Raw genomic sequence first — 24,334 nt, forward strand, 5'->3', positions numbered from 1 at the left:
ATGCCAGCCAATTATTCTAGTGGGATGTCAAGTCAATGGAATGTATAATGCTTTGATAAATATTGTTATTTTCAGACGTACAAATCCATTTGGAGAATCTGATGATAAACTTGACGGCTCTACAGATGAAGGTAACACTTTGAATCTTGTTTATTAATTCTCTTCTGAATCTATTGGACCAGTGTTAACATTTTTGTCTTGTTTTATGGCTTACAGGTTTACTTTTGCAGCAAATGTTTGTAGTTCGCTTTTTAGGCTCCATGGCAGTAAAAACAGATCATACTAACCAGGTTATCTTCGAAGCGATGAGACAGGTCTTGGCTGCACGGGCCATCCATAATATATTTCGAATGACAGAATCCCACTTGATGGTAACCAGCAAAAGCATAAGGTATATTTTTGTACTGCTTTTCAAAAGAGAAAAATCCAGATAAAAACACTATTGCTTTCTTTTGTGTATGGCATAAAATTATAGATTGCATGATCACTGGGGTTTTCGGTATATTTACTAGCATGAATAGCACAGTCAGTAGCACTATTCTGGCAATCAAAATGACCACTATCCCGAAAGAAACAGGAGCATAGTTGAGTCCTTTTCTCATTTCATTATTAGCCTTCCTAGGCTAGCAGGCAACATACAATTATAGATCAATATCTTGTGAACACTTTGCTCAAAATGTGTTTTCTTTTATCCCATAAGTTGTATTTTCCGAATTTATTTTTGGATTTACTATTTCTTTTCTATTTCAGATTAATAGATCCTCAAACACAAGTTATAAGAACAAGTGTAAGTACTTTTTTATTTGTAACACCTGTTTAAATGAATAGGCACATTTTTGGATAAATCTTCTTGCTGTTTGACTCCTTATTCAATCTAGGTCCTTTTTTCACCAAGGCAGAATATATCCCTATTCATGATGATCTTACAGAACGGAGTTGTGTTTTATCCCAATGGCTTTAGAATAATTTACAGATCACAGTAGAAAACATTCTGTGTCGTCTTTGAAGTATTTCCCACTCTTTTCTGCATACAGTCATACAGGCAACTCAAGGAAATGATGAGCTTATACTTTATTTGAATAGAAACCATTCTCCAAAGTTGACACTTTGTTTATCGAAATAATAATAATCTAATAATAATCTTTATTTTTATATAGCTAACATATTCCGCAGCGCTTTACAGTTTGCACACATTATCATCGCTGTCCCCGATGGGGCTCACAATCTAGCTTCCCTATCAGTATGTCTTTGGAATGTGGGAGGAAACCGGAGAACCCGGAGGAAACCCACGCAAACACGGGGAGAACATACAAACTCCTTGCAGATGTTGTCCAAATCACATTGTGGCTCCTAAGTGTTCCAGTCCTAAACATTAACCCAATATTATCCAGCAGGCGCTCCTCACACACAAGACGACAGAAGTTTATGGGAGACTATTGATACGGCTAGTCAAGGGTAAATTGCTCACTTGCGTTAAAGGGAATCTGTCACCAGCTTTTTGCTACCTAATCTCAGAGCTGCATGATGTAGAAATGGAGAATGTTATCCCAGCTATGTGTCACTTACTGGGCTGCTTGCTGTAGTTTTGATAAAATCACAGTTTTACCAGTAGGAGATTATCGGTGAAGGAATAGTAAACCTGCTGCCTTGTAGAATCCCTATATTCATGGGCTCTGTATTACTCCACCCCCACCATTGATTGGTAGCTTTCTGCCTATGCACAGTGCACACAGAAAGCTACCAATCTGTGCTGTGGGCGGGATTATGCAGAGCTCAGCGTTAAGAGAACTGGTAGATTTGCAGAAGATAAAACACTGATTTTATCAAAACTGCAGCAAGCAGCCTAGTAAGTGATTCATCTCTGGATTCAAAGTCTCTGCCCCTATATTATGCTGATTTCAATTGGGGTAGCAAAAACCTGCTGACAGATTCCCATTAAATGGCTTTTCTATACTTATGAACATTTCCAAATCACATGTAATACTGCAATAAAATAACCATTAATTCACCTTTCAAATCCCATGGCATTCTAGCACTGCTGCTCTGGAGTCGCACTGGCCCTGCACGTAATTCACTTGGCCAATCACTGGCCTCAGCTGAGACATTGCCAGTGAAAGCCAATGAATGGCTGCAGTGGTCACTCACCACCCCCATCATTGCCCTTTCCACCACTTCCATCATTGCCTTCTCCCCCGTTACTGCAGTGATCACATCATTGGTTAGAGACCACTGGAGTAACTTGAATAGCAGAGGATCTGAAAGGTGAATTAGGGTTCTTTTCTTATGTTATGCTACCTGCTGTAAGGCCTGGTAATTCTGCAGTTAATTTATTTATATATCTCCAGACACAATACTTAAGAAATAAAACAATGTAGAGTACAGAAAGAATGACATACAATTATTTAGTGGGGAATGCAAGCATTTACAAAAAAGACCTATCCGGAGCGATGACAGGTCCTCTTTAAGTATTTCTATGAAGTATACATTGATATCCTGAAAAATAAATGCATAGATTCATAACCTGAGAGATTTGGTTATAATTTTTGATGCTTTAAAAGGTTAAAATAGTATTTTATTTACATATTACTTTTTTCTGCTTTACCAGTTTGACCTTGAAAACATAACACAATTTGCTGCTCATCTAGAGAACAAGCGTTTGGTGGGATTTATTGTTTGTACCCCAGAAGCGTCTGGAGTCGAATCCTTGAGTGCCTATATCCTGGAAAGTAACACAGAGGGTGAAAAGGTCTGTTCATGCATTGTATTTTTTTCCTGTGTTTTGATGAAGTTGGTACAATTACATTTTGGAATGCAAGAAATTACACAAATATCAGAGTGGACAACCAGTCGCCTGGAATAATCGGGCAATGGAACTTCTACACACAAAAGGTAGATAAGCTAAAAGATGTATAAAAATATTTAAACTACCATATTTTTGTACTATAAGATGCATCGGACCATAAGACACACCCCAAATTTTTAGGGAAAAAGAATTGTGTCAAATGGGGGTCCCTTTTACAGTCTGAATTCAGCTTACTGGGGGGATCTGCAGCGCTGGTGGAGTGTGGTCATGGGATGTTCAGTGGTCTGGTGATATGACTCCCATCCCAGACTGGTGTGGCAGGTTCGGCAGTGATCGTGGTGCGGGGGCTCTGCCGACATTTTCTGAAAGCCGGAAGCCCCCCGGATATCCATTGCTATGATGCGGTGGCCTCCAGGAAATCTCATCCCAGGCTGGTGCGGCAGGTTCGGTGGTGCTCAGTGGTGCGGGGGGCTCCGCCAGCATTTTGTGAAAGCCTGGAGCCCCCGCACATTCATTACTGCGATGCGGTGGCCTCCGGGAAAATGGCCGCCTGGGTAGTGCATGCTCAGATTGAGATCTTGGCAACGAGATCTCGTCCCGAGATCTCAAACTGAGCATGCGCCGCTTCCGGCGGCCATTTTCCTGGAGGCCACCACATCGCAGTAATCGATGTTCGGGGGCTCCGGGCTTTCACAAAATGCTGGTGGAGCCCACGCACCATTGTGCAGTTCCGAACCTGCCACACCAGCCTGGGAAGAGAGTGTGATCATTGCCCTGCAGTATCGGACCGCTGCAGAATCGCCCGATTCCTGCTGCCACCACACTACATGTACCGTAAGTATATTCCAACTATAAGACGCACCTCCATTGTCTCAAAAAAATGTTTGGGAAAAAAGTGTCTTATAGTCTGAAAAATACAGTATATTGACACATTCATGAGCAAAGTTAAACCAAATGAATCAGAGAATGGAAGAAGTGGCATTCAGCAAGAGGCTGATACCATAAAAATGTGATAATCTATAGGTATAAAGCTGAACTGGAAGTGGCTATATGTAACACTTTGTATGAGCAGCAAAAAAATATTTATTGCAAGAAGAGGATCCCATATGGCAAATTAATGGAAAATAGCACTAATATAAAGGTATAAACAGATGACTAGTCAAAATACAATAATGTGGTCTACACTATGGGGAATCCATCATCAAGTTTTTGCTATGTAATCTGAAAATCTCATAATCTCATAATACAGGAGCAGAGACCTTGATTGCAGTGATGTATCACTCACTGTGCTGTGTTTTGTTGTTTCATTACAATCATTGCTTTATCAGCAGGAGAATATCATTGCAGGACAACTGGCCTGGTGCCTCCTAGTCCAACCATGCCCCCAGCACTGATTAGCAGCTCTGTCACTGTACAATGTGCACACCAAGCTGTGGTGTGGGCGAGGTTATACTCAGCTCAACAACTTAGATCTGCAGAAGAAAACTGTGGCCATCATAATTGCTGCACACTAATCTAAGTGATACATCGCTGGAACCAGGGTCTCTAATCCCTACCTCATGAAACTGTCAGATTACACTGGATTTTGATGGAAATCTGTCAGCAGATTTTGCTGTGAAATCTGAGAGCAACATGATGTAGGGGGAGAGAGCCTAATTCCAGTAATACATCACATAATGTAATGCTTGGTGCAGTTTTGATAGAACCTTTTTTTCCTCTATTCCAGATGTAGCAGTTTTGTACAGGCACTAAGTAGAGATTGACTGACCTGGGATAATATTGATAATTATTGAATTAAGAACCAATAGTGTAGAGCCCGAGTAAGTGACCCCTCTCTAAGAGGTCACTAAAATGTAACTTTTATTATTTAAATTAAATATTGAGGTGGGGTTAAATTAAGTTTATATTTGCTCTTATTGGAGATTATTTTTATTGTATTGCGCAAATGATGAAATGCTTATATCCATTCCCCTGATGACTATGTTTTATCTGTGAAACATGTTGGGGGGACGTGTGCTGCATGTTTGAATTTTATCTATTCATTTGCCCAGTGTATACTTGTGGTACCCGGGGGTGCTATCCCAACATAGAGAGATATGTGACTGCTATTCAATACAATATAAATAATAAGTTAGAGAGGGGTCATTTAGTGGGGCTCTGTCCTATTGGTTCTAGATGGGTCAGAATGGTGAGCTAGGCATCACCCTGCCCATACTCCTGATTGCTATGGCCTGGGTACACTGTGCATTGTCAGCAAGCTTCCATTCAGTGCTGGGGCACAGGTTACACAGATTAGTGGGACTGGCTTCCATGTTAGACCTAGATCTCTAGTGATAAGTTCCTGCTGATAAAACCCTAGTACAGCCTAAAGGTACCTTCACACTAAACGATATCGCTAGCGATCCGTGACGTTGCAGCGTCCTCGCTAGCGATATCGTTCAGTGTGACACGCAGCAGCGATCAGAATCCTGCTGTGATGTCGTTGGTCGGGGCTAGAGGGCCAGCACTTTCTTTGGTCGCTGACTCTCCCGCTGACATCGCTGAATCGGCGTGTGTGACACCGATTCAGCAATGTCTTCGCTGGTAACCAGGGTAAACATCGGGTTACTAAGCGCAGGGCCGCGCTTAGTAACCCGATGTTTACCCTGGTTACCATCCTAAAAGTAAAAAAACAAACGCTACATACTTACCTACCGCTGTCTGTCCTCGGCGCTGTGCTTTCCTGCACTCACTGTGAGCACAGCGGCCGGAAAGCAGAGCGGTGACGTCACCGCTCTGCTTTCCGGCCGCTGTGCTCACAGCCAATACAGAGAAGCAGAGCGCCGGGGACAGACAGCGGTAGGTAAGTATGTAGCGTTTGTTTTTTTTACTTTTAGGATGGTATCCAGGGTAAACATCGGGTTACTAAGCGCGGCCCTGCGCTTAGTAACCCGATGTTTACCCTGGTTACCGGCATCGTTGGTCGCTGGAGAGCGGTCTGTGCGACAGCTCTCCAGCGACCAAACAGCGACGCTGCAGCGATCCGGATCGTTGTCGGTATCGCTGCAGCGTCGCTTAGTGTGAAGGTACCTTAACAAGTAGTGACACATCCCTGGAATCAGGCTGCCTGTCACTATATTATGCTTCTCTCGGATTACATAGCAAAGATCTGCTGACAGATTCCTTTTTATAATCCTTCGAATGGCACAGTGACAAGCACCTAGTACTTGAATAACATCATTATCCAGCCATCGTGCCTCTTCATGAACATCACAGGCCTAATTTTATCTGCTGCTGGATACTGGGGTACCTCAAATGGAGTGGTCTGCACTTTATCCAGACCTGAACCCCATAGAAAAAATATGGGATCAGCTGAGTTGCCATGTAGAGGCTCGTAACTCTGTAACCCAGTACCATAATGACCTGAGGGTCGTCCTTCAAGAAGAGTGGGATGCCATGCCTCAGCAGACAGTAACTTGTGAACAAAGAACCGATAAGGGAAAAAAAGGATCCTCCAAACGCAAAATAGTGTCCAAAAAGTATTGTTTTTTATTTAACCCCTTAATGACCGCCAATACGTCTTTTTACTGACTTGAGATATAAGCGAATAGCATCCTCCCCATACTGCTGACAATCCAGCAGCTGTCGGCTGACAACTTGCTGCATTAGCCATGATCAGTGTTGGCACCGTCCATATCTGTTTAACCCCTTAGATGCTGCTGTCACTCGTGACTATATCATATAAATGGTTAACAGTGTGGGGGGCTTCCTCTTTAACCCCATCGGCACCCTGAGCTTATGATTCTGTGATCCCGATGTTTCCCATGGCAATTCGCAGTCAAATAGCGGCTTTAGAGTCTGCCGGCTATAGAAGTCAGTGACATTTAAGTGGTAAAAATAAATTTTTTCAGTCCTATCATGCCACTTACCATTAATTCCTTAACATCACCTGAAGGGTTAATAAACTACCTGACAGCAGTTTCCAATATATCAGGGGGTGCGGTTTATAAAATGGTATCACTTCTGGAGGTTTTCCAATATCTAGGACCCCAAAAGTCACTTCAAACCTGGATAGGTCCCTCAAAAAAATACGTTTTGTAGATTTCCTTGAAAAAATGAAATATTACGGTTACATTTTTAAAGCTACTAAAAGGCTAGCAAAACAAAATTACATTTCACACATGTCTGCTTTACATCAGCACCATTTGTAAAATGTTATCTTTTAATGTTTTTTGTGTGGTATAACAATCTGGATTAAAGGGATAATCGTGCAAAGTTTGAAAATTACATTTTTTTTTACATTTTTGTAAAATTTCTGATGTTTCTTTATAAATATGCACAAAACATATATACATAAATTTGCCATTAACATAAAGTACAACATGTCACGAAAAAACAATCTCAAAATCATTAGGATCTGTTGAAGCATTCCAGAGTTATTACCAAATAAAGGGACACTGGTCAGATTTAAAAAATTTGGGTCTGTCACTAAGGGGTTAACAATTATTTTAAAAACAGACATAATTAAAAAAGGAGATGGTGACGCATACAAACAGAAAACGAAAAATACACAGTGCAGAGGTTATATGAAGAATCACTCCATTTATAGGGGTTTATACATATAAAGCCTGTAAACTAGTAAGTACTTACCAATGACGATGGAAATATGCTGCAGTCCTAATCACACTAACAATGCAATATGCATCATAATGAACATTCAAGCCAGTAAGGGTTAATATGAAAGAAACAAAGTGCTGAGTGCTTAATACATACACATATCAGGTAGTTACTAGTTTACAGGCTCTATATGTATAAACTTCTATAAATGGAGTGATGCTTAACCCCTTCCCGACCCATGACGCCACGTAGGCGTCATGAAAGTCGGTGCCAATCCGACCCATGACGCCTATGTGGCGTCATGGAAAGATCGCGTCCCTGCAGGCCGGGTGAAAGGGTTAACTCCCATTTCACCCGATCTGCAGGGACAGGGGGAGTGGTAGTTTAGCCCAGGGGGGGTGGCTTCACCCCCTCGTGGCTACGATCGCTCTGATTGGCTGTTGAAAGTGAAACTGCCAATCAGAGCGATTTGTAATATTTCACCTATTATATGGGTGAAATATTACAATCCAGCCATGGCCGATGCTGCAATATCATCGGCCATGGCTGGAAATACTAATGTGCCCCCACCCCACCCCACCGATCGCCCCGCCAGCCCCCCGATCTGGCCGGTACACTGCTCCGGCTTCCCTCAGTACAGGGCTCCGCTCCCCCCCGTGCTCTTGTCCGCCCCCCCCGTGCTCCAATCACCCCCCCGTGCTCCAATCACCCCCCCTGCACTCCGATCCACCCCCCCCGTGCTCCATTCCAGCCCCCCCCGTGCTCCGTTCCACGGCCCCCGTGCTCCGTTCCACCCCTCCCGCGCTCCGTTCCACGGCCCCCGTGCTCCGTTCCACCCCTCCCGCGCTCCGATTCCCCCCCCCGTGCTCCGATCCCCAACCCCCCCGTGGTCCCCCCCCACCCCATCATACTTACCGATCCAGCCGGGGTCCCGTCCGTCTTCTCCCTGGGCGCCGCCATCTTCCAAAATGGCGGGCGCATACGCAATGCGCCCGCCGAATCTGCCGGCCGGCAGATTCGTTCCAAAGTGCATTTTGATCACTGAGATATAATCTATCTCAGTGATCAAAATAAAAAAAATAATAAATGACCCCCCCCCTTTGTCACCCCCATAGGTAGGGACAATAAAAAAATAAAGAAATTTTTTTTTTCCACTAATGTTAGAATAGGGGTAGGGTTAGGGGTAGGGTTAGGGTTAGGGTTAGGGTTTCGGTATGTGCACACGTATTCTGGTCCTCTGCGGATTTTTCCGCTGCGGATTTGATAAATCCGCAGTGCTAAACCGCTGCGGATTTATAGCGGATTTACCGCGTTTTTTCTGCGCATTTCACTGCGGTTTTACAACTGCGATTTTCTATTGGAGCAGTTGTAAAACCGCTGCGGAATCCGCAGAAATAAGTGACATGCTGCGGAATGTAAACCACTGCGTTTCCGTGCAGTTTTTCCGCAGCATGTGTACAGCGATTTTTGTTTCCCGTAGGTTTACATTGAACTGTAAACTCATGGGAAACTGCTGCGGATCCGCAGCGTTTTCCGCAGCGTGTGCACATACCTTTAGAATTAGGCTATGTGCACACGGTGCGGATTTGGCTGCAGATCCGCAGTGGATTGGCCGCTGCGGATTCGCAGCAGTGTTCCATCAGGTTTACAGTACCATGTAAACATATGAAAAACCAAATCCGCTGTGCCCATGGTGCGGAAAATACCGCGCGGAAACGCTGCGTTGTATTTTCCGCAGCATGTCAATTCTTTGTGCGGATTCCGCAGCGTTTTACACCTGTTCCTCAATAGGAATCCGCAGGTGAAATCCGCACAAAAAACACTGGAAATCCGCGGAAAATCCGCAGGTAAAACGCAGTGCCTTTTACCCGCGGATTTTTCAAAAATGGTGCGGAAATATCTCACACGAATCCGCAACGTGGGCACATAGCCTTAGGGTTAGGGTTGGAATTAGGGTTGTGGTTAGGGTTGGAATTAGGGTTGTGGCTACAGTTGGGATTAGGGTTAGGGGTGTGGGGGGGTTAGTGTTGGAGTTAGAATTGAGGGGTTACCACTGTTTAGGCACATCAGGGGTCTCCAAACGCAACATGGCGCCACCATTGATTCCAGCCAATCTCGTATTCAAAAAGTCAAATGGTGCTCCCTCACTTCCGAGCCCTGACGTGTGCCCAAACAGTGGTTTACCCCCACATATGGGGTACCAGCATACTCAGGACAAACTGCGCAACAATTACTGGGGTCCAATTTCTCCTGTTACCCTTGTGAATCTAAAAAAATGCTTGCTAAAACATAATTTTTGAGGAAAGAAAAATGATTTTTTATTTTCACGGCTCTGCGTTGTAAACGTCTGTGAAGCACTTGGGGGTTCAAAGTGCTCACCACATATCTAGATAAGTTCCTTGGGGGGTCTAGTTTCTAAAATGGGGTCACTTGTGGGGGTTTCTACTGTTTAGGCACATCAGGGGCTCTGCAAACGCAACGTGACACCCGCAGACCATTCCATCAAAGTCTGCATTTCAAAAGTCACTACTTCCCTTCTGAGCCCCGACGTGTGCCCAAACAGTGGTTTACCCCCACTCATGGGGTATCAGCGTACTCAGGAGAAACTGGACAACAACTTTTGGGATCCAATTTCTCCTGTAACCCTTGGGAAAATAAAAAATTCTGGGCTAAAAGATCATTTTTGAGAAAATAATTTTTTTTTTTTATTTTCATGGCTCTGCGTTATAAACTTCTGTGAAGCACTTGGGGGTTCAAAGTCCTCACCACACATCTAGATTAGTTCCTTTGGGGGTCTAGTTTCCAAAATGGTGTCATTTCTGGGGGATCTCCAATGTTTAGGCACACAGGGGCTCTCCAAACGTGACATGGTGTCTGCTAATGATTGGAGCTAATTTTCCATTTAAAAAGCCAAATGGCGTGCCATCCCTTCCGAGCCCTGCCGTGCGCCCAAACAGTGGTTTACCCCCACATATGGGGTATCAGCGTTCTCAGGACAAACTGTACAACAATATTTGGGGTCCAATTTCTCCTATTATCCTTGGCAAAATAGGAAATTCCAGGCTAAAAAATCATTTTTGAGGAAAGAAAAATTATTTTTTATTTTCATGGCTCTGCGTTATAAACTTCTGTGAAGCACCTGGGGGTTTAAAGTGCTCAATATGTATCTAGATAAGTTCCTTGGGGGGTCTAGTTTCCAAAATGGGGTCACTTGTGGGGTTGCTCCAATGTTTAGGCACACAGGGGCTCTCCAAACGCGACATGGTGTCCGCTAACAATTGGAGCTAATTTTCCATTCAAAAAGTCAAATGGCGCGCCTTCCCTTCCGAGCCCTGCCGAGTGCCCAAACAGTGGTTTACCCCCACATATGAGGTATCGACGTACTCGGGAGAAATTGCCCAACAAATTTTATGATCCATTTTATCCTACTGCCCATGTGAAAATGAAAAAATTGAGGCGAAAATAATTTTTTTGTGAAAAAAAAGTACTTTTTCATTTTTACAGATCAATTTGTGAAGCACCTGAGGGTTTAAAGTGCTCACTAGGCATCTAAATAAGTTCCTTGAGGGGTCTAGTTTCCAAAATGGGGTCACTTGTGGGGGAGCGCCAATGTTTAGGCACGCAGGAGCTATCCAAACGCGACATGGTGTCCGCTAACGATGGAAATAATTTTTCATTCAAAAAGTCAAATGGCGCTCCTTCCCTTCCGAGCCTTACCATGTGCCCAAACAGTGGTTTACCCCCACATGTGAGGTATTGGTGTACTCAGGAGAAATTGCCCAACACATTTTAGGATCCATTTTATCCTGTTGCCCATGTGAAAATGAAAAAATTGAGGCAAAAAGAATTTTTTTGTGAAAAAGTACTTTTTCATTTTTACGGATCAATTTGTGAAGCACCTGGGGGTTCAAAGTGCTCACTATGCATCTAGATAAGTTCCTTGGGGCGTCTAGTTTCCAAAATGGGGTCACTTGTGGGGGAGCTCCAATTTTTAGGCACACGGGGGCTCTCCAAACGTGACATGGTGTCCGCTAAAGAGTGGAGCCAATTTTTGATTCAAAAAGTCAAATGGCGCTCCTTCCCTTCCAAGCCCTGCCGTGCGCCCAAACAGTGGTTTACCCCCACATATGAGGTATCAGCCTACTCAGGACAAATTGGACAACAACTTTCGTGGTTCAGTTTCTCCTTTTACCATTGGGAAAATAAAAAAATTGTTGCTAAAAGATAATTTTTGTGACTAAAAAGTTAAATGTTCATTTTTTCCTTCCATGTTGCTTCTGCTGCTGTGAAGCACCTGAAGGGTTAATAAACTTCTTGAATGTGGTTTTGTGCACCTTGAGGGGTGCAGTTTTTAGAATGGTGTCACTTTTGGGTATTTTCAGCCATATAGACCCCTCAAACTGACTTCAAATATGAGGTGGTCTCTAAAAAAAATGGTTTTGTAAATTTCGTTGTAAAAATGAGAAATCGCTGGTCAAATTTTAACCCTTATAACTTCCTAACAAAAAAAAATTTTGTTTCCAAAATTGTGCTGATGTAAAGTAAACATGTGGGAAATGTTATTTATTAACTATTTTGTGTCACATATATCTCTGGTTTAACAGAATAAAAATTCAAAATGTGAAAATTGCGAAATTTTAAAAATTTTCGCCAAATTTCCGTTTTTATCACAAATAAACGCAGAATTTATTGACCTAAATTTACCACTAACATGAAGCCCAATATGTCACGAAAAAACAATCTCAGAACCGCTAGGATCCGTTGAAGCGTTCCTGAGTTATTACCTCATAAAGGGACACTGGTCAGAATTGCAAAAAACGGCAAGGTCTTTAAGGTCAAAATAGGCTGGGTCATGAAGGGGTTAAAGGGAACCTGTCACCCCGTTTTTTGAGATTGAGCTATAAATACTGTTAAATAGGGCCTGCGCTGTGTGTTACTATAGTGTATGTAGTGTACCCCGATTCCCCACCTATGCTGAGAAATAACTTACCAAAGTCGCCGTTTTCGCCTGTCAATCAGGCTGGTCAGGTCGGGAGGGCGTGGTGACATCGCTGGTTCTTCCTCAGCTTTACGTTGGTGGCGTAGTGGCGTAGTGGTGAACAAGCAGCGCGCGATCTGCGCTGTCATCCCTTTCGTCAGTGGGGGCGGCCATCTTCCTGGGGCCGCGCGTGCGCAGATCGAGTGCTCTGCTGCACGGGGCTTCAGGAAAATGGCCGTGGGATGCCGCGGCGGCCATTTTCCCAAAGCCGAGTACGCCACCAACGTAAAGCTGAGGAAGAACCAGCGATGTCACCACGCCCTCCCGACCTGACCAGCCTGATTGACAGGCGAAAACGGCGACTTTGGTAAGTTATTTCTCAGCATAGGTGGGGAATCGGGGTACACTACATACACTATAGGAACACACATCGCTGGCCCTATTTAACAGTATTTATAGCTCAATCTCAAAAAACGGGGTGACAGGTTCCCTTTAATATAACCTCTGCACTGTGTGTTTTTCATTTTCTGTTTGTATGTGTTGCCATCTCCTTTTTTAATCATGTCCGTTTTTAAAATAATTGTTAAATAAAAACTAATACTTTTTAGACACTATTTTGCGTTTGGAGGATCCTTTTTTTTCTTTATCAGTTCTTAGTCTTTCACGGTCCTCCGTGTTACTATTTAGGGTGCAATAGGCTCTACTTGTGAACAAAATAAGACGATGTTGTCAAGCTGTAATTGATGCTCAAGGCCACATCCATAGTTATTGAGACATTGACATTTTTTGAGGGGTATGCCCACCTGTGTTCTTGGCTTTTGTTTTAATAAATTGTTTAAGATGAGGAAATAAACATAGAGATAATCACTTCTACCAGTATTTGAATTTGTGAAATCATGCGAATTTAACAAGGAAATTTGATGCCCACTAAATTTGATGCAAATTGAATGTTTCTTGGGCGCTGGCATCTTTCTAGACTTCACAGCTTAATAAATATAGAACGTAAAAAAATGAATGCTCACCTGTCCTGCAGCCTGCCCTCTGGTCTTCCAACATGTCGTCTTTTCATCTTCCTCATAACAGCCTGCTCAAATCTATGCTGGGCCTTTCAACATCATTGTTGTCATGTCACAACTTTCGTCCCGTGAGGCTCTGACTAGGCCTCGGGCTACAAAAATCATAACGTTGTGACTGCACAGTGCACTGAAAACCTCGGTATAGAGTGAAGTAGGCCGAAGAGGATGCGCGGTACATGGGAAGGTGAAAAGAGCCATGGAAGAACTGACAGCAGGCCGCAAGACAGGTAAGCAGTAAGGTAAGTAGTAGTTGTTTGTTTTTTTAACTGCTTACTGGCCCTCTACAATGCAGCAAAATGGTGGCCATATGTGATTCCCATTTTGCTGAAGTCTTGCATGGCAAATTGCAAAAAATCTGTATTTAGGTGAAACCTACTATTACTGTGGGAACACTAATGGGCTTCGCTAAAAGCAGTATTTCTGTGTGGGTGCATATAAAGGACTTACATGTAGCAGTATTTAGTCCTCTCTGCGAGCTTTCAAAGTTAGGGCGATATGATAACATTAGTTTTACCTTTTGTGATCTGCATGCTTCTCAGATCTGAACCCCATAGAACAACCTTGGATGTGTTCTGTAGATGGCACCGTGCATTTTGTTGTGACTAATTTTACTGTTAGATATGAAATATATAGTCCTGCTCATCGTTATTGGCACCCATGAAGTGTAAGTACCTAATGTGGAATATCTCCTGAAAAAAATGAATCAAGTGAAGCAGTTTTTTTGGATAGAGCACTCGTGCTAAATACAAAGTAGCAAATGATAAACAATAATTTAAAGCAAAATACAATGGGAGGGAAAAATACATAAACCTACAGCTTGCTATGATACTAGTAATTGCACCCTCTACATTAACTTATTATGGAAACACACATTTTGACTTGCCTGTGGTAAATCACAAATGAGAATCAACTTTGATTCTCGGTGCCCATATTACATGAATTTTCCAATGAATGATGACTTCAGAGTTTTAAAAAGCCGCATGGTAGGCCCTGTTCCTTTGTCAGAATGGTGAAGCCAAAGGAGCTGTCATAGCGCATCAGTTCTGCTATTATTAGCAAATACATGTCTTCCAAAGGGTATAAGCCCATATCCAAAGACCTTGATATCCCAGTTTCAACAGTGTGCAATGTTATTAAGAAGTTTGCCAAGCATGGAACCATCAAGAACCTCCCTGGGGAAAAGAGGAAAGTTGACAAGAGATGTCTTCGAAAGTTGGTGCGAATGATGGAAAAAAACCCATGTCAAGGATCCAAAGACCTGAAGATCAACCTAGGAAAGTCTGGAGTCATGGTTTCAGCAAGTACCATACGCCGCACACTAAACCAAGCAGATTATGGTTAAGTGCCAAGGAAGAAACCATTGCTGAAGAAAAGGCATAAAAAAGAACAACTGATCTTTATCAAAGAGTGCCTTAACAAATCACAATCCTTCTGGGAAAATGTTCTGTGGACAGATGAAACAAAAATAGAGCTTTTTGGCAATGCAAAGCAACAGTTTACAGATGATGCAATGAAGCTTATAATGAAAACTAGATTGTGGCCCGATTCTAACGCATCGGGTATTCTAGAATATGCATGTCCCCGTAGTATATGGACAATGATGATTCCAGAATTCGCGGCAGACTGTGCCCGTCGCTGATTGGTCGAGGCAACCTTTATGACATCATCGTCGCCATGGCAACCATTATGACATCTACGTCGATACTGTGCCCGTCGCTGAATCAGAAACGTGGGATTTCTACGTCCTTTATGACATCATCGTCGCTGTGCCCGTTGCTGATTGGTCAAGGCCTGGCGGCCTCGACCAATCAGAGACGCGGGATATCGACGTCCTTTATGACATCATCGTCACTGTGCTCGTCGCTGATTGGTCGAGGCCTGGCGGCCTCGACCAATAAGAGAGGCGGGATTTCCAGGACAGACAGACAGACAGAAAGACAGACAGACGGAAAAACCCTTAGACAATTATATATATAGATAACATCCTACCAACAGTTAAGCATGGTAGGGGATCCATAATGCTGTGGGGTTGCTTTGTTGCGTCTGGTACTGGATGCCTTGTCAGTATCACAGGAATCATGAAATCAGATAATTATCAAAAGATATTAGAGCAAAATGTCCTACCCAGTGTAAGAAAACTTGGTTTGAGCCAAAGACCATGGGTCCTCCAGCAAGGTAATGACCCAAAGCACACATCCAAAAGTACACCAGAATGGTTGAAAAAGAAAAAAAGGACTGTTTCAAAATGGCCAGCAATGAGTCCTGACCTCAACCATACCATTGAAAATCTTTGGGGTGAGCTGAAATCTGCCATTGGGAAAAAAGAACCCTGCAAACATTCAAGGGCTTGAACAAACTGCAAAGGAAGAGTGTGCGAAAATACCAGCTGAGAAGTGCAAGAAGCTTATAGATGACATCAGTGCCAAAGGGTGTGCAACAGGTATTAATTAGAGGTGCATTAATTGCTGCACACTTACTGTTTATTCTGTTTCTTCTTTGAAATTGCAACCTGTAAGTTGAAAAACAATGTTTTATTGTATTACTTTGGACCACTAATTAAAAAATCCTGAGGATATAACTTTGATATATATCCATTTATTTCTGAAGATATTGTACAGCCTATGGAAAAAAATGAACGGGGTCCAATAATGGTGAGCAGCACTGTAAATATTGTCTCAGTTCGTGTCTGATCAAAACTCTTATAATGAAATGCAGTATAATGTAGAGCATCATTTTACAATTGTTTGCTGGCCTTTTTCTATCATTTCCTTTTACTCCAAAGCTGCAATTTTACCTACTCATAAGCCCATTGTAGTGCTCTGACAGCCCTTCATTTTTTCCCTCCATAGATCTGTTTTGCCATCAGCCTAGGAAAAGAAATTGCTGCTGCTGAAAAGGCAAGTGGTTGATAACGCATAGTTTATGAAATGTTTACAAGCGTTAATATCTACATTCATCCATCACCTAGTACTCTGTGATACTGATAGGGGGCATTTTAGGAAAGTGACTGAGCTAGTGGAGTTGATTTTAGTATTATAGGTCACTGTTAAACTCAAAAGACTAATAAAATATCCCTCAAAATCATTGTATGTCGTGTCTTTATATGGCCCAGTGGAGAGAGACAGGACAGAAAAATCTCCACATTTCTGACATTTATTCCTTTTTCAAGCTGAATTACTTCATTCTTTAGAAATGTAATATGATTATTGTCATTTTTCTGTCACATAACAATAGGTGTGACAATAAAAGTGCCTTTAACCCCTTTCTGACATCAGACGTACATGTCATAAACATGGTACCGCTGAAAACGTCATTTTGTCCTGCAAAAAACGAGCCGCCATACCACGTCATCAGCAAAAAAATAAAAAAGTTATAGCCCTCAGAATAAAGCGATTTTATTGTATGAAAGCGCCAAAAGATAAAAAATGATATAAATGAGGTATCACTGTAATCGTACTGACCCAAAGAATAAAACTGCTTTATCAATTTTACCACACACAGAACGGTATAAACTCCCCACTCAAAAGAAATTCATGAATTGTTGGTTTTTGTTCAATCAGCCTCCCAAAAATTGTAATAAAAAGCGATCAAAAAATGTCATGTGCCCGAAAATGGTACCAATAAAAACGTCAACTCCTTCCACAAAAAACAAGACCTCACGTGACTCTGTTGGCCAAAATATGGAAAAATTATAGCTCTCTCTAAAAAGCGTCTTTTAGTGTGTACAGCTGCCAAACAAAAACCCGCTATAAAAACCCGCTATAAATAGTAAATCAAACCCCTCTTTATCACCCCCTTAGTTAGGGAAAAATAATAAAATTAAATGTATTTCCATTTTCCCATTAGGGTTAGGGTTGGGGCTAAAGTTAGGGTTACGGTTGGGATTAGGGTTAGGGGCGTGTTCATGTTAGGGGTGTGGTTAGGGTTATGGTTACGGTTGGGATTAGGGTAAGGGGTGTGTTAAGGTTGGAGTTAGAATTGGGGGGTTTCCACTGTTTAGGCACATCAGGGGCTCTCCAAATGCAACATGGCGTCCAATCTCAATTCCAGCCAATTCTGCGTTAAAAAAGTAAAACGGTGCTCCTTCCCTTCCAAGCTCTGCCGTGCGTCCAAACAGTGTTTTTTTTTTAAACTTTTTATTAAAAGATTTCACAAAACGATATAACAGGCATGTGACATTGCAGTATAAAATCAGAATAATCCATCAAATCATCGTCCACAATATCAATGATATAATGATAATGATCATACTTTCAATGACAAGACAAACGAACAAAATAAGTAAAACAGAACATTAAAATAATGTATTCTCAGCAGCATTGCACCATCAACCAAGAAGTTCTTAATCAAGGTTCTGAGTATGTAACAGTTCAGGTTATAATAATCAAATATTCCCAAGTCCACAAAAAGCATCATGTTCATGCACTGAGAAAGTGAAACCTCAGGGAGTGTATCTCGCGATTGAGGAAATTACAGCACCAGGGGCTAGGTGTGTCAAGGGTCCCAAACAGTGGTTTACCTCCACATTTGGGGTATCAGCGTACTCAGGACAAATTGCACAGCAACTTTTGGGGTCCAATTTCTCCTGTTACCCTTGGGAAAATAAAAAATTGGGGGCAAAAAGATCATTTTTGTGAAAAAAATATTTGTTATTTTTACAGCTCTACGTTATATACTTCTGTGAAGCACTTGGGGGTTCAAAGTGCTCACCACACAATCTAGATAAATTCCACTGTTTAGGCACATCAGGAGCTCTCCAAACGCAAAATGGCGTCCTATCTCAATTCCAGCCAATTTTGCATTGAAAAGTCAAACGGCTCCTTCCCTTCCGAGCTCTGCCATGCGCCCAAACAGTGGGTTCCCTCACATATGGAGTAGCGGCGTACTCAAAAGAAATTAGACCCCAAAAGTTGTTGTACATTTTGTCCTGTTACCCTTGGTAAAATAAAACAAATTGGATCTGAAGTAAATTTTTGTGAAAAAAAGTTAAATGTTAATTTCTCCTTCGCCACATTGGGGACACAGGACCGTGGGCGTATGCTGCTGCCACTAGGAGTCTAACACTAAGTGAATACAAAAAAGAGTTAGCTCCGCCACTGCAGTATACACCACCCACTTGCTCCAGACAGAACCAGTTCATGCTTAGTGTCCAGAGGAGGCACACTGGGGTCTGCTATTCAGACCTTTTTTATTTTATTTTTCAACCTTTTACTTTTTAAACCTTTTAAACCTTTTTCCACGAGGGGTGAGGGACCCTTTCAAGGGGCTGATTTCCCCCAACCAACAACAGGCAAGCACAACAAGTGTCGCCTCCCTGTATCCTCTCCTGCAACGTGGGATGCCATGCCTGACCTATACTAGGGGCGATGGTTCCCTTCAGTTCGCCGATCTTGCCACGCCAGCAACAGACAGGAACATGGAGTGTCACCTCCATGTATTCCCTTCTGAGCGAGGCTACAGCCGGACACAGCCCTGTGAAATCCTAGGGGAGTGAACTCTTAGGATACACAGAGGCCCCTATGGCATCCGTGCTGCTCCCGCTGCACCACCACTGATTGAACAGCGGTGCTGTAAGGAGCTGGATGGTCCCTCTCCACCTCCGCTCTAAAAGGGTATGGTGGATGGAGGGTTCCTGCACCGTCCGCATCGCAACCCTCACCTGCAAGCAGAGTGCCGGCTCTGCCTTCCTCCAGCTCCGTTGGTAAGTTTGGGATCCCGGGGGGCTCCTACAGCGCGATCCTCGGGATCTTTTTTCCGACCGGGTATTCTCTCCACAGTGGGGTTAGTCAGGGTTGCCCTACAGCCGTCGTGGCCCTTTTTTCCAGTTGGTTTCTGGTAATTTAGTTCCAGGCTTCGGCCTGCACTAGGCTGCAAGACGGTAACTGCGCCGAGCTCCTGCGCCGGTGGCGCCGAAAAGTTTAATCCCCGACTTGCGGCCTGTGCTAGGCCGCAAGCCGGTAATTCTTCCGGCAGGTGCCGAGAAATGTAGTCCCCGGCTTGTGGCCTCAAGGGCATGGAGTGGCGCCCCCATATATCCTCTCCTGTGACATATGATGCCATGCCTGGGCTGTTTTTTTTAGAGGTGACGGGTCCCTTAAAGGGCACCGATCTCCCCACACCATCAACATTCAAGCGCATGGAGTGGCGCCCCCATATATCCTCCTGCAATGTAGGATGCCATGCCTGGGCTGTTTTTCAGAGGCGACGGGTCCCTTAAAGGGCACAGATCTCCTCACACCATCAACAGACCAGCACATGGGGTGTCACCTCCATGTATCCTTTTCTGCAGCCAGACCTAATTCCAGACAATTAGCCCTGTCCACCCGGGGGCCTGAACTCTGTGGATATACAGAGGCACTCCTTGTGGCATCCGAGCAGCCCCCACTACATCCCCACTGCTTAGCGAATGATGCAAGGAGGCGAACGGTCCCTCCCCACTCCACCCTGATATCCTCACTATCCAACAACCCCAAGAAACTTTTTGACAGCTTTCACTCCCTCCTCAGCCCAAAAGCACAAGCCCCTATCACAGACATTTGTGCTGATGACCTGACCTCCTACTTTATAGAGAAAATAGACAATATCCATCAGGGAATCTGCTCCCAGCCACCAAGTCCAGTGACTCGCATCCCTCCCTGCATTCCCCCCCCTGCATTTCCCCTGGCTCACTCTCCACATTCGATCCCATCACAGAAGAAGTCTCCAGGCTCTTCTCTTCTTCTCGTCCAACTACATGCACTACTGCCCCCATTCCCTCTCATCTTCTCCTGTCTCTCTCTCCAGTCGTCACAACTCACCTAACTACAATCTTTAATCTCCCTCTGCTCTGGAATTTTCACATCCTCCTTCAAACACTCTATCATTCCTTCATTACTAAAGAAACCCGCCCTCGACCCATCCTGCACAAATAACTACAGGCCAGTCTCCAATCTCCCCTTCGTCTCTAAACTCTTGGAGCGCCTGGTCTACTCCTGCCTTACCCTTTATCTCTCTACTCACTCACTCCTAGATCCTTCACAGTCCGGTTTCCGCCCCCTACATTCAACAGAGACTGCACTCATCAAAGTGACCAATGACTTTCTGACAGCAAAATGTAATGGTGACCACTCTCTGCTCATTCTTCTCGACCTTTCTGCAGCTTTCGACACTGTTGACCACCCTCTCCTACTCCCTAGGCTGCAGTCACTAGGCATTAAGGACACTGCTCTCTCCTGGTTTTCTTCCTACCTTTCTGATCACTCCTTCAGTGTTTTGTTTGCTGGCTCCACTTCATCTCCTCTTCCTCTCGCTGTCGGGGTATCTCAGGGCTCAGTCCTTGGCCCCCTTCTCTTCTCTCTACACGGCCCCAATTGGACAGACCATCAGCAGATTTGTCTTTCAGTACCATCTTTACGCTGATTACACACAACTATACACGTCATCCCCTGACCTTACCCCCGCTGTACAACAGAACGCCAGTGACTGTCTGTCTGCAGTCTACAACATCATGTTCGCCCTCTCTTTGAAACTCAACCTCTCCAAAACTGAACTTCTTCTGCTCCCACCGTCTACTAACATCCCTAAACCTGACATTTCTCTCTCCGTGAGTGGCACCATAATAACACCCCAGCAGCACCCCAGCTGTCTGGGTGTTATGTTTGACTCCGATCTCTCCTTCTCCTCCCACATACAATCTCTTGCCCGCTCTTGCCGCTTACACCTAAAGAGCATCTCTAGAATCTGCCCTTTTCTCACCATGGAAACAACAAAAACCCTCACTGTCGCCCTGATCCACTCCCGCCTGGACTTCTGCAATTCTCTATTAATTGCCCCCCCCCCCCCTCACTCAACTTTCCCCTCTCCAGTCTATCCTTAATGCAACAGCCAGGGTTGTCAATCTAGCTAACTGGTATTCAGACGTGTCCGCTCTTTGCCAGTCGTTACACTGGCTGCCCTTTCATTATAGAATCCAATTCAAAGCATTTGTTCTCACTCACAAAGTCTCCACAGTGTGGCACCCCCTTACATCTCCTCTCTAATTTCTGTCGATCTGCCTAACCGACCACTGCGCTCTGCAAACGACTTTTGACTAAGACTTCTTTCACACTTGCGTCGTTTGGCATCCGTCGCAATGCATCATTTTGGGGAAAAAACGGATCTTGCAAATGTGCCCGCAGGATGCTTTTTTTGCCCATAGACTTGTATTGCTGACGGATCGCGACGTATGGTCATACGTCGCGTCCGTCGTGCACTGGATGCATCGTGTTTTGGCGGACCGTTGGCACGAAAAAACGTTCAAGGGAACGTTTTTTTCGTACCTCGTGTCCGCCATTTCTGCTCATGCGTGTCCGGAACTCCGCCCCCTCCTCCCCGGACTTTAGAATGGGCAGCGGATGCGTTGAAAAACTGCATCCGCTGCCCACGTCGTGCCAAATTTTCACAACGTGCCAAATTTTCACAACGTGCGTCGGTACGTCGCGCCGACACTTAGCGACGGACCTGTACCGACGCAAGTGTGAAGGAAACCTAACCTCTGCACTAATCCGTACCTCCCACTCCCGACTCCAAGACTTCTCCCGTGCTGTGCCAATCCTCTGGAATGCTCTACCCCAAGATATTAGGACCATCCACAATTTGCATAGTTTTAGGCGCTCCATAAAAACACATTTGTTCAGTGCGGCCTATCATGTTTCCTAATCAAAGTCATTTTATGTTTGTGAGTGTGTAGGCCATTCACTATCTCCATCTATCCCCCACCCCCTGAAGATGGCTGGACCATCATTGTAAATACATAATTGTAAATACACACCTGTACTTTGTATCTCCCCCACCTCTTACCAGAGTGGTCGGTTACGTTCCCCATGCAAAAGAATGGGAAAAGTTTGACCGATTCTGGACCTAAAACTTCTACAAGTTTGTCAATGCCTGCCATTTTCAAATGGAGTCCCTCCGTTCTGTCATTACCTCAATGGGAAAAGGTGGAGTTACTGGCATCCATTGTCTTTCGGGCTATTGACTTCTACTTTCTAGTTAAGGGATCGTCCTTCCAATGCTGAGCTGAGTCCGTCTGTATCACTTGCGTTACCCTTCCTCACCTGGGTTGGCGGATAAACTTAAACAAGTCTTCCCCATTTCCAGCCCAATAGATATCTCTTTGAAGGATGATCCTAGACCTTATCCCCTCATTCCATCTAATTTGTTATGAAGATTCGGCAGAAAATAGTGGCAGCAATGGAAGTAGTCCCCTTCGTTCCACTTGTCTCTGCGGGTCAGTCAGGTTTCATATGGTGACTCTGAGGTCCTCCCTCAACCAGGGGAGATCCTTTCTTCCGGTTTAATGGCTAGTAGTGGCTACTGATTTTTCTTTCGGGCTGGGCATCACACTGTTCTAAACCGCCAGTCAATTCGGGAACTCCCGATCAATGTTTTTTGGACATCCAAGAGATACGGTTAGCCTTACAGCAGTCTGTAATTGTCTCCTGGCGGTGACCCCATTCGAAGGCTATCGGATAACGCCGTTGCATACATCAACCATCAAGGGGGTACCCGCAGCCAGGCGGCCACAGCTTAGGCTGCTCACATTCCCTGATGGGCAGATGTCAATCACTCGCTGATCTTGGTGGTGCAAGAAAACTGGTCGGCAGGCTTCCTCAGCTGCCTGGGTCTCGCCTCAGGCAAGTGGGATCTTCATCCAGAAGTCCTCCAACAGATCTACCTTCGCTGGGGATATCCGGAGGTAGATCATATGGCGTCCAGACTGAATGCTAAAGGTCTCGAGCTCATAGTTCGATCTCGATACCCAAAAGCCATCACAGTGCATGTTCTGATTCTCTGTGGTGCTAGTTCAGTTTCCCTTTTCTGCTTCTTCCAAGAGCCTTTAGGTACGTAAAGGATCACAGTGATTCTGGGCTATCCGAACAGACCACGTCAGGCGTTGTTTGTGGAACTAGTACCATTCGTCGCCGTCTATTTCTGGCGATTGTTGTATTATCCAGATCCGCTCTCCAGGAACTGCTTTGTCACCAGATCCTAGGGGTCCTGTATTTCTCAGCTTGGCCGTTGAATGCTGGGTTCTGACCCAGGTGGGACTCTCATAACTAGTTGTCAGCGACTTGTGCTTGTATGTCAGCTTCAGTACGCATTTTGCTTGGGGCAGGAATCTCGGACGCCTTCCCCATTTTATATTTTTCTTCAAAGCAATCTGGATTCAAGTCGGGCACTCTGCTCGCTGAAAGTCCAGATTTTGGCCTTATCGGTCTTATTGCAACAAAACGGCAACTAAGGATTTCATGCAGGGAGTTTCACATGTGGTCCTTCCCTATCACATACTGGTAGATGTTTGGGACCTTAACTGTTTCTGGGACTGTTACAGAAGACTCCTTTTGATTCCTTTCATGATGACCTTTACTGGCATGGAAGGTCGCCTTTTTTGCGGCGGTCACATCATTCAGGTGAGTTTTCGAAGCTGGCCGCTCTGTCCTTTCAGATGTTTTTTTCCTTATTTCCGTCAAGGCAAGGTTGTCGTCAGGCCGTACCTATCCCTTGTTGCCAAGGTGGTATCGACTTCCACTGTTAAGAGGACATTGTTCTTTCCTCGTCTTGTTCAGCTCCAGTTCACAAGGTGGAACGGATTCTCCATGCTCTGGGCAAGGTACGTATCAAGGATGGCGTCCTTCCGAAGGTCGAATGCTTTATTCGAGCCTTCTTATGGTCACAGGAAGGGTTTAGCCGCTTTGTCGGCTATGATAGCCGGGTGGATTTGTTCCACCATCCAGGAGCCTTTCCATGTCAGAGGTCAGCCTATCCCATCGGGTATCAAGGCACACTCCACTCGGTCGGTGGGTGTTTCATGGGCCATTCGGTATCAAACGTCTGCGGAGCAGGTTTGCAAAGGGGTGACCT

General features: G+C 44.4%; 1 protein-coding gene across 2 annotated transcripts in view; it reads left to right on the forward strand.

The window, feature by feature from the left end:
* Positions 1-24,334, forward strand: part of APPL2 (adaptor protein, phosphotyrosine interacting with PH domain and leucine zipper 2) — a 173,440-nt gene that overhangs the window by 143,423 nt on the left and 5,683 nt on the right. For both annotated transcript variants that reach the window (XM_069764470.1, XM_069764471.1), the window contains exons 16-20: positions 76-131; positions 217-391; positions 751-787; positions 2,606-2,746; positions 16,303-16,350. In XM_069764470.1, the coding sequence (XP_069620571.1) occupies positions 76-131; positions 217-391; positions 751-787; positions 2,606-2,746; positions 16,303-16,350 (457 nt within the window). The remainder of the gene's footprint in view (positions 1-75; positions 132-216; positions 392-750; positions 788-2,605; positions 2,747-16,302; positions 16,351-24,334) is intronic.

The sequence above is a fragment of the Ranitomeya imitator genome, chromosome 4 (assembly GCF_032444005.1).
Source record: "Ranitomeya imitator isolate aRanImi1 chromosome 4, aRanImi1.pri, whole genome shotgun sequence".
NCBI lineage: Eukaryota > Metazoa > Chordata > Amphibia > Anura > Dendrobatidae > Ranitomeya > Ranitomeya imitator.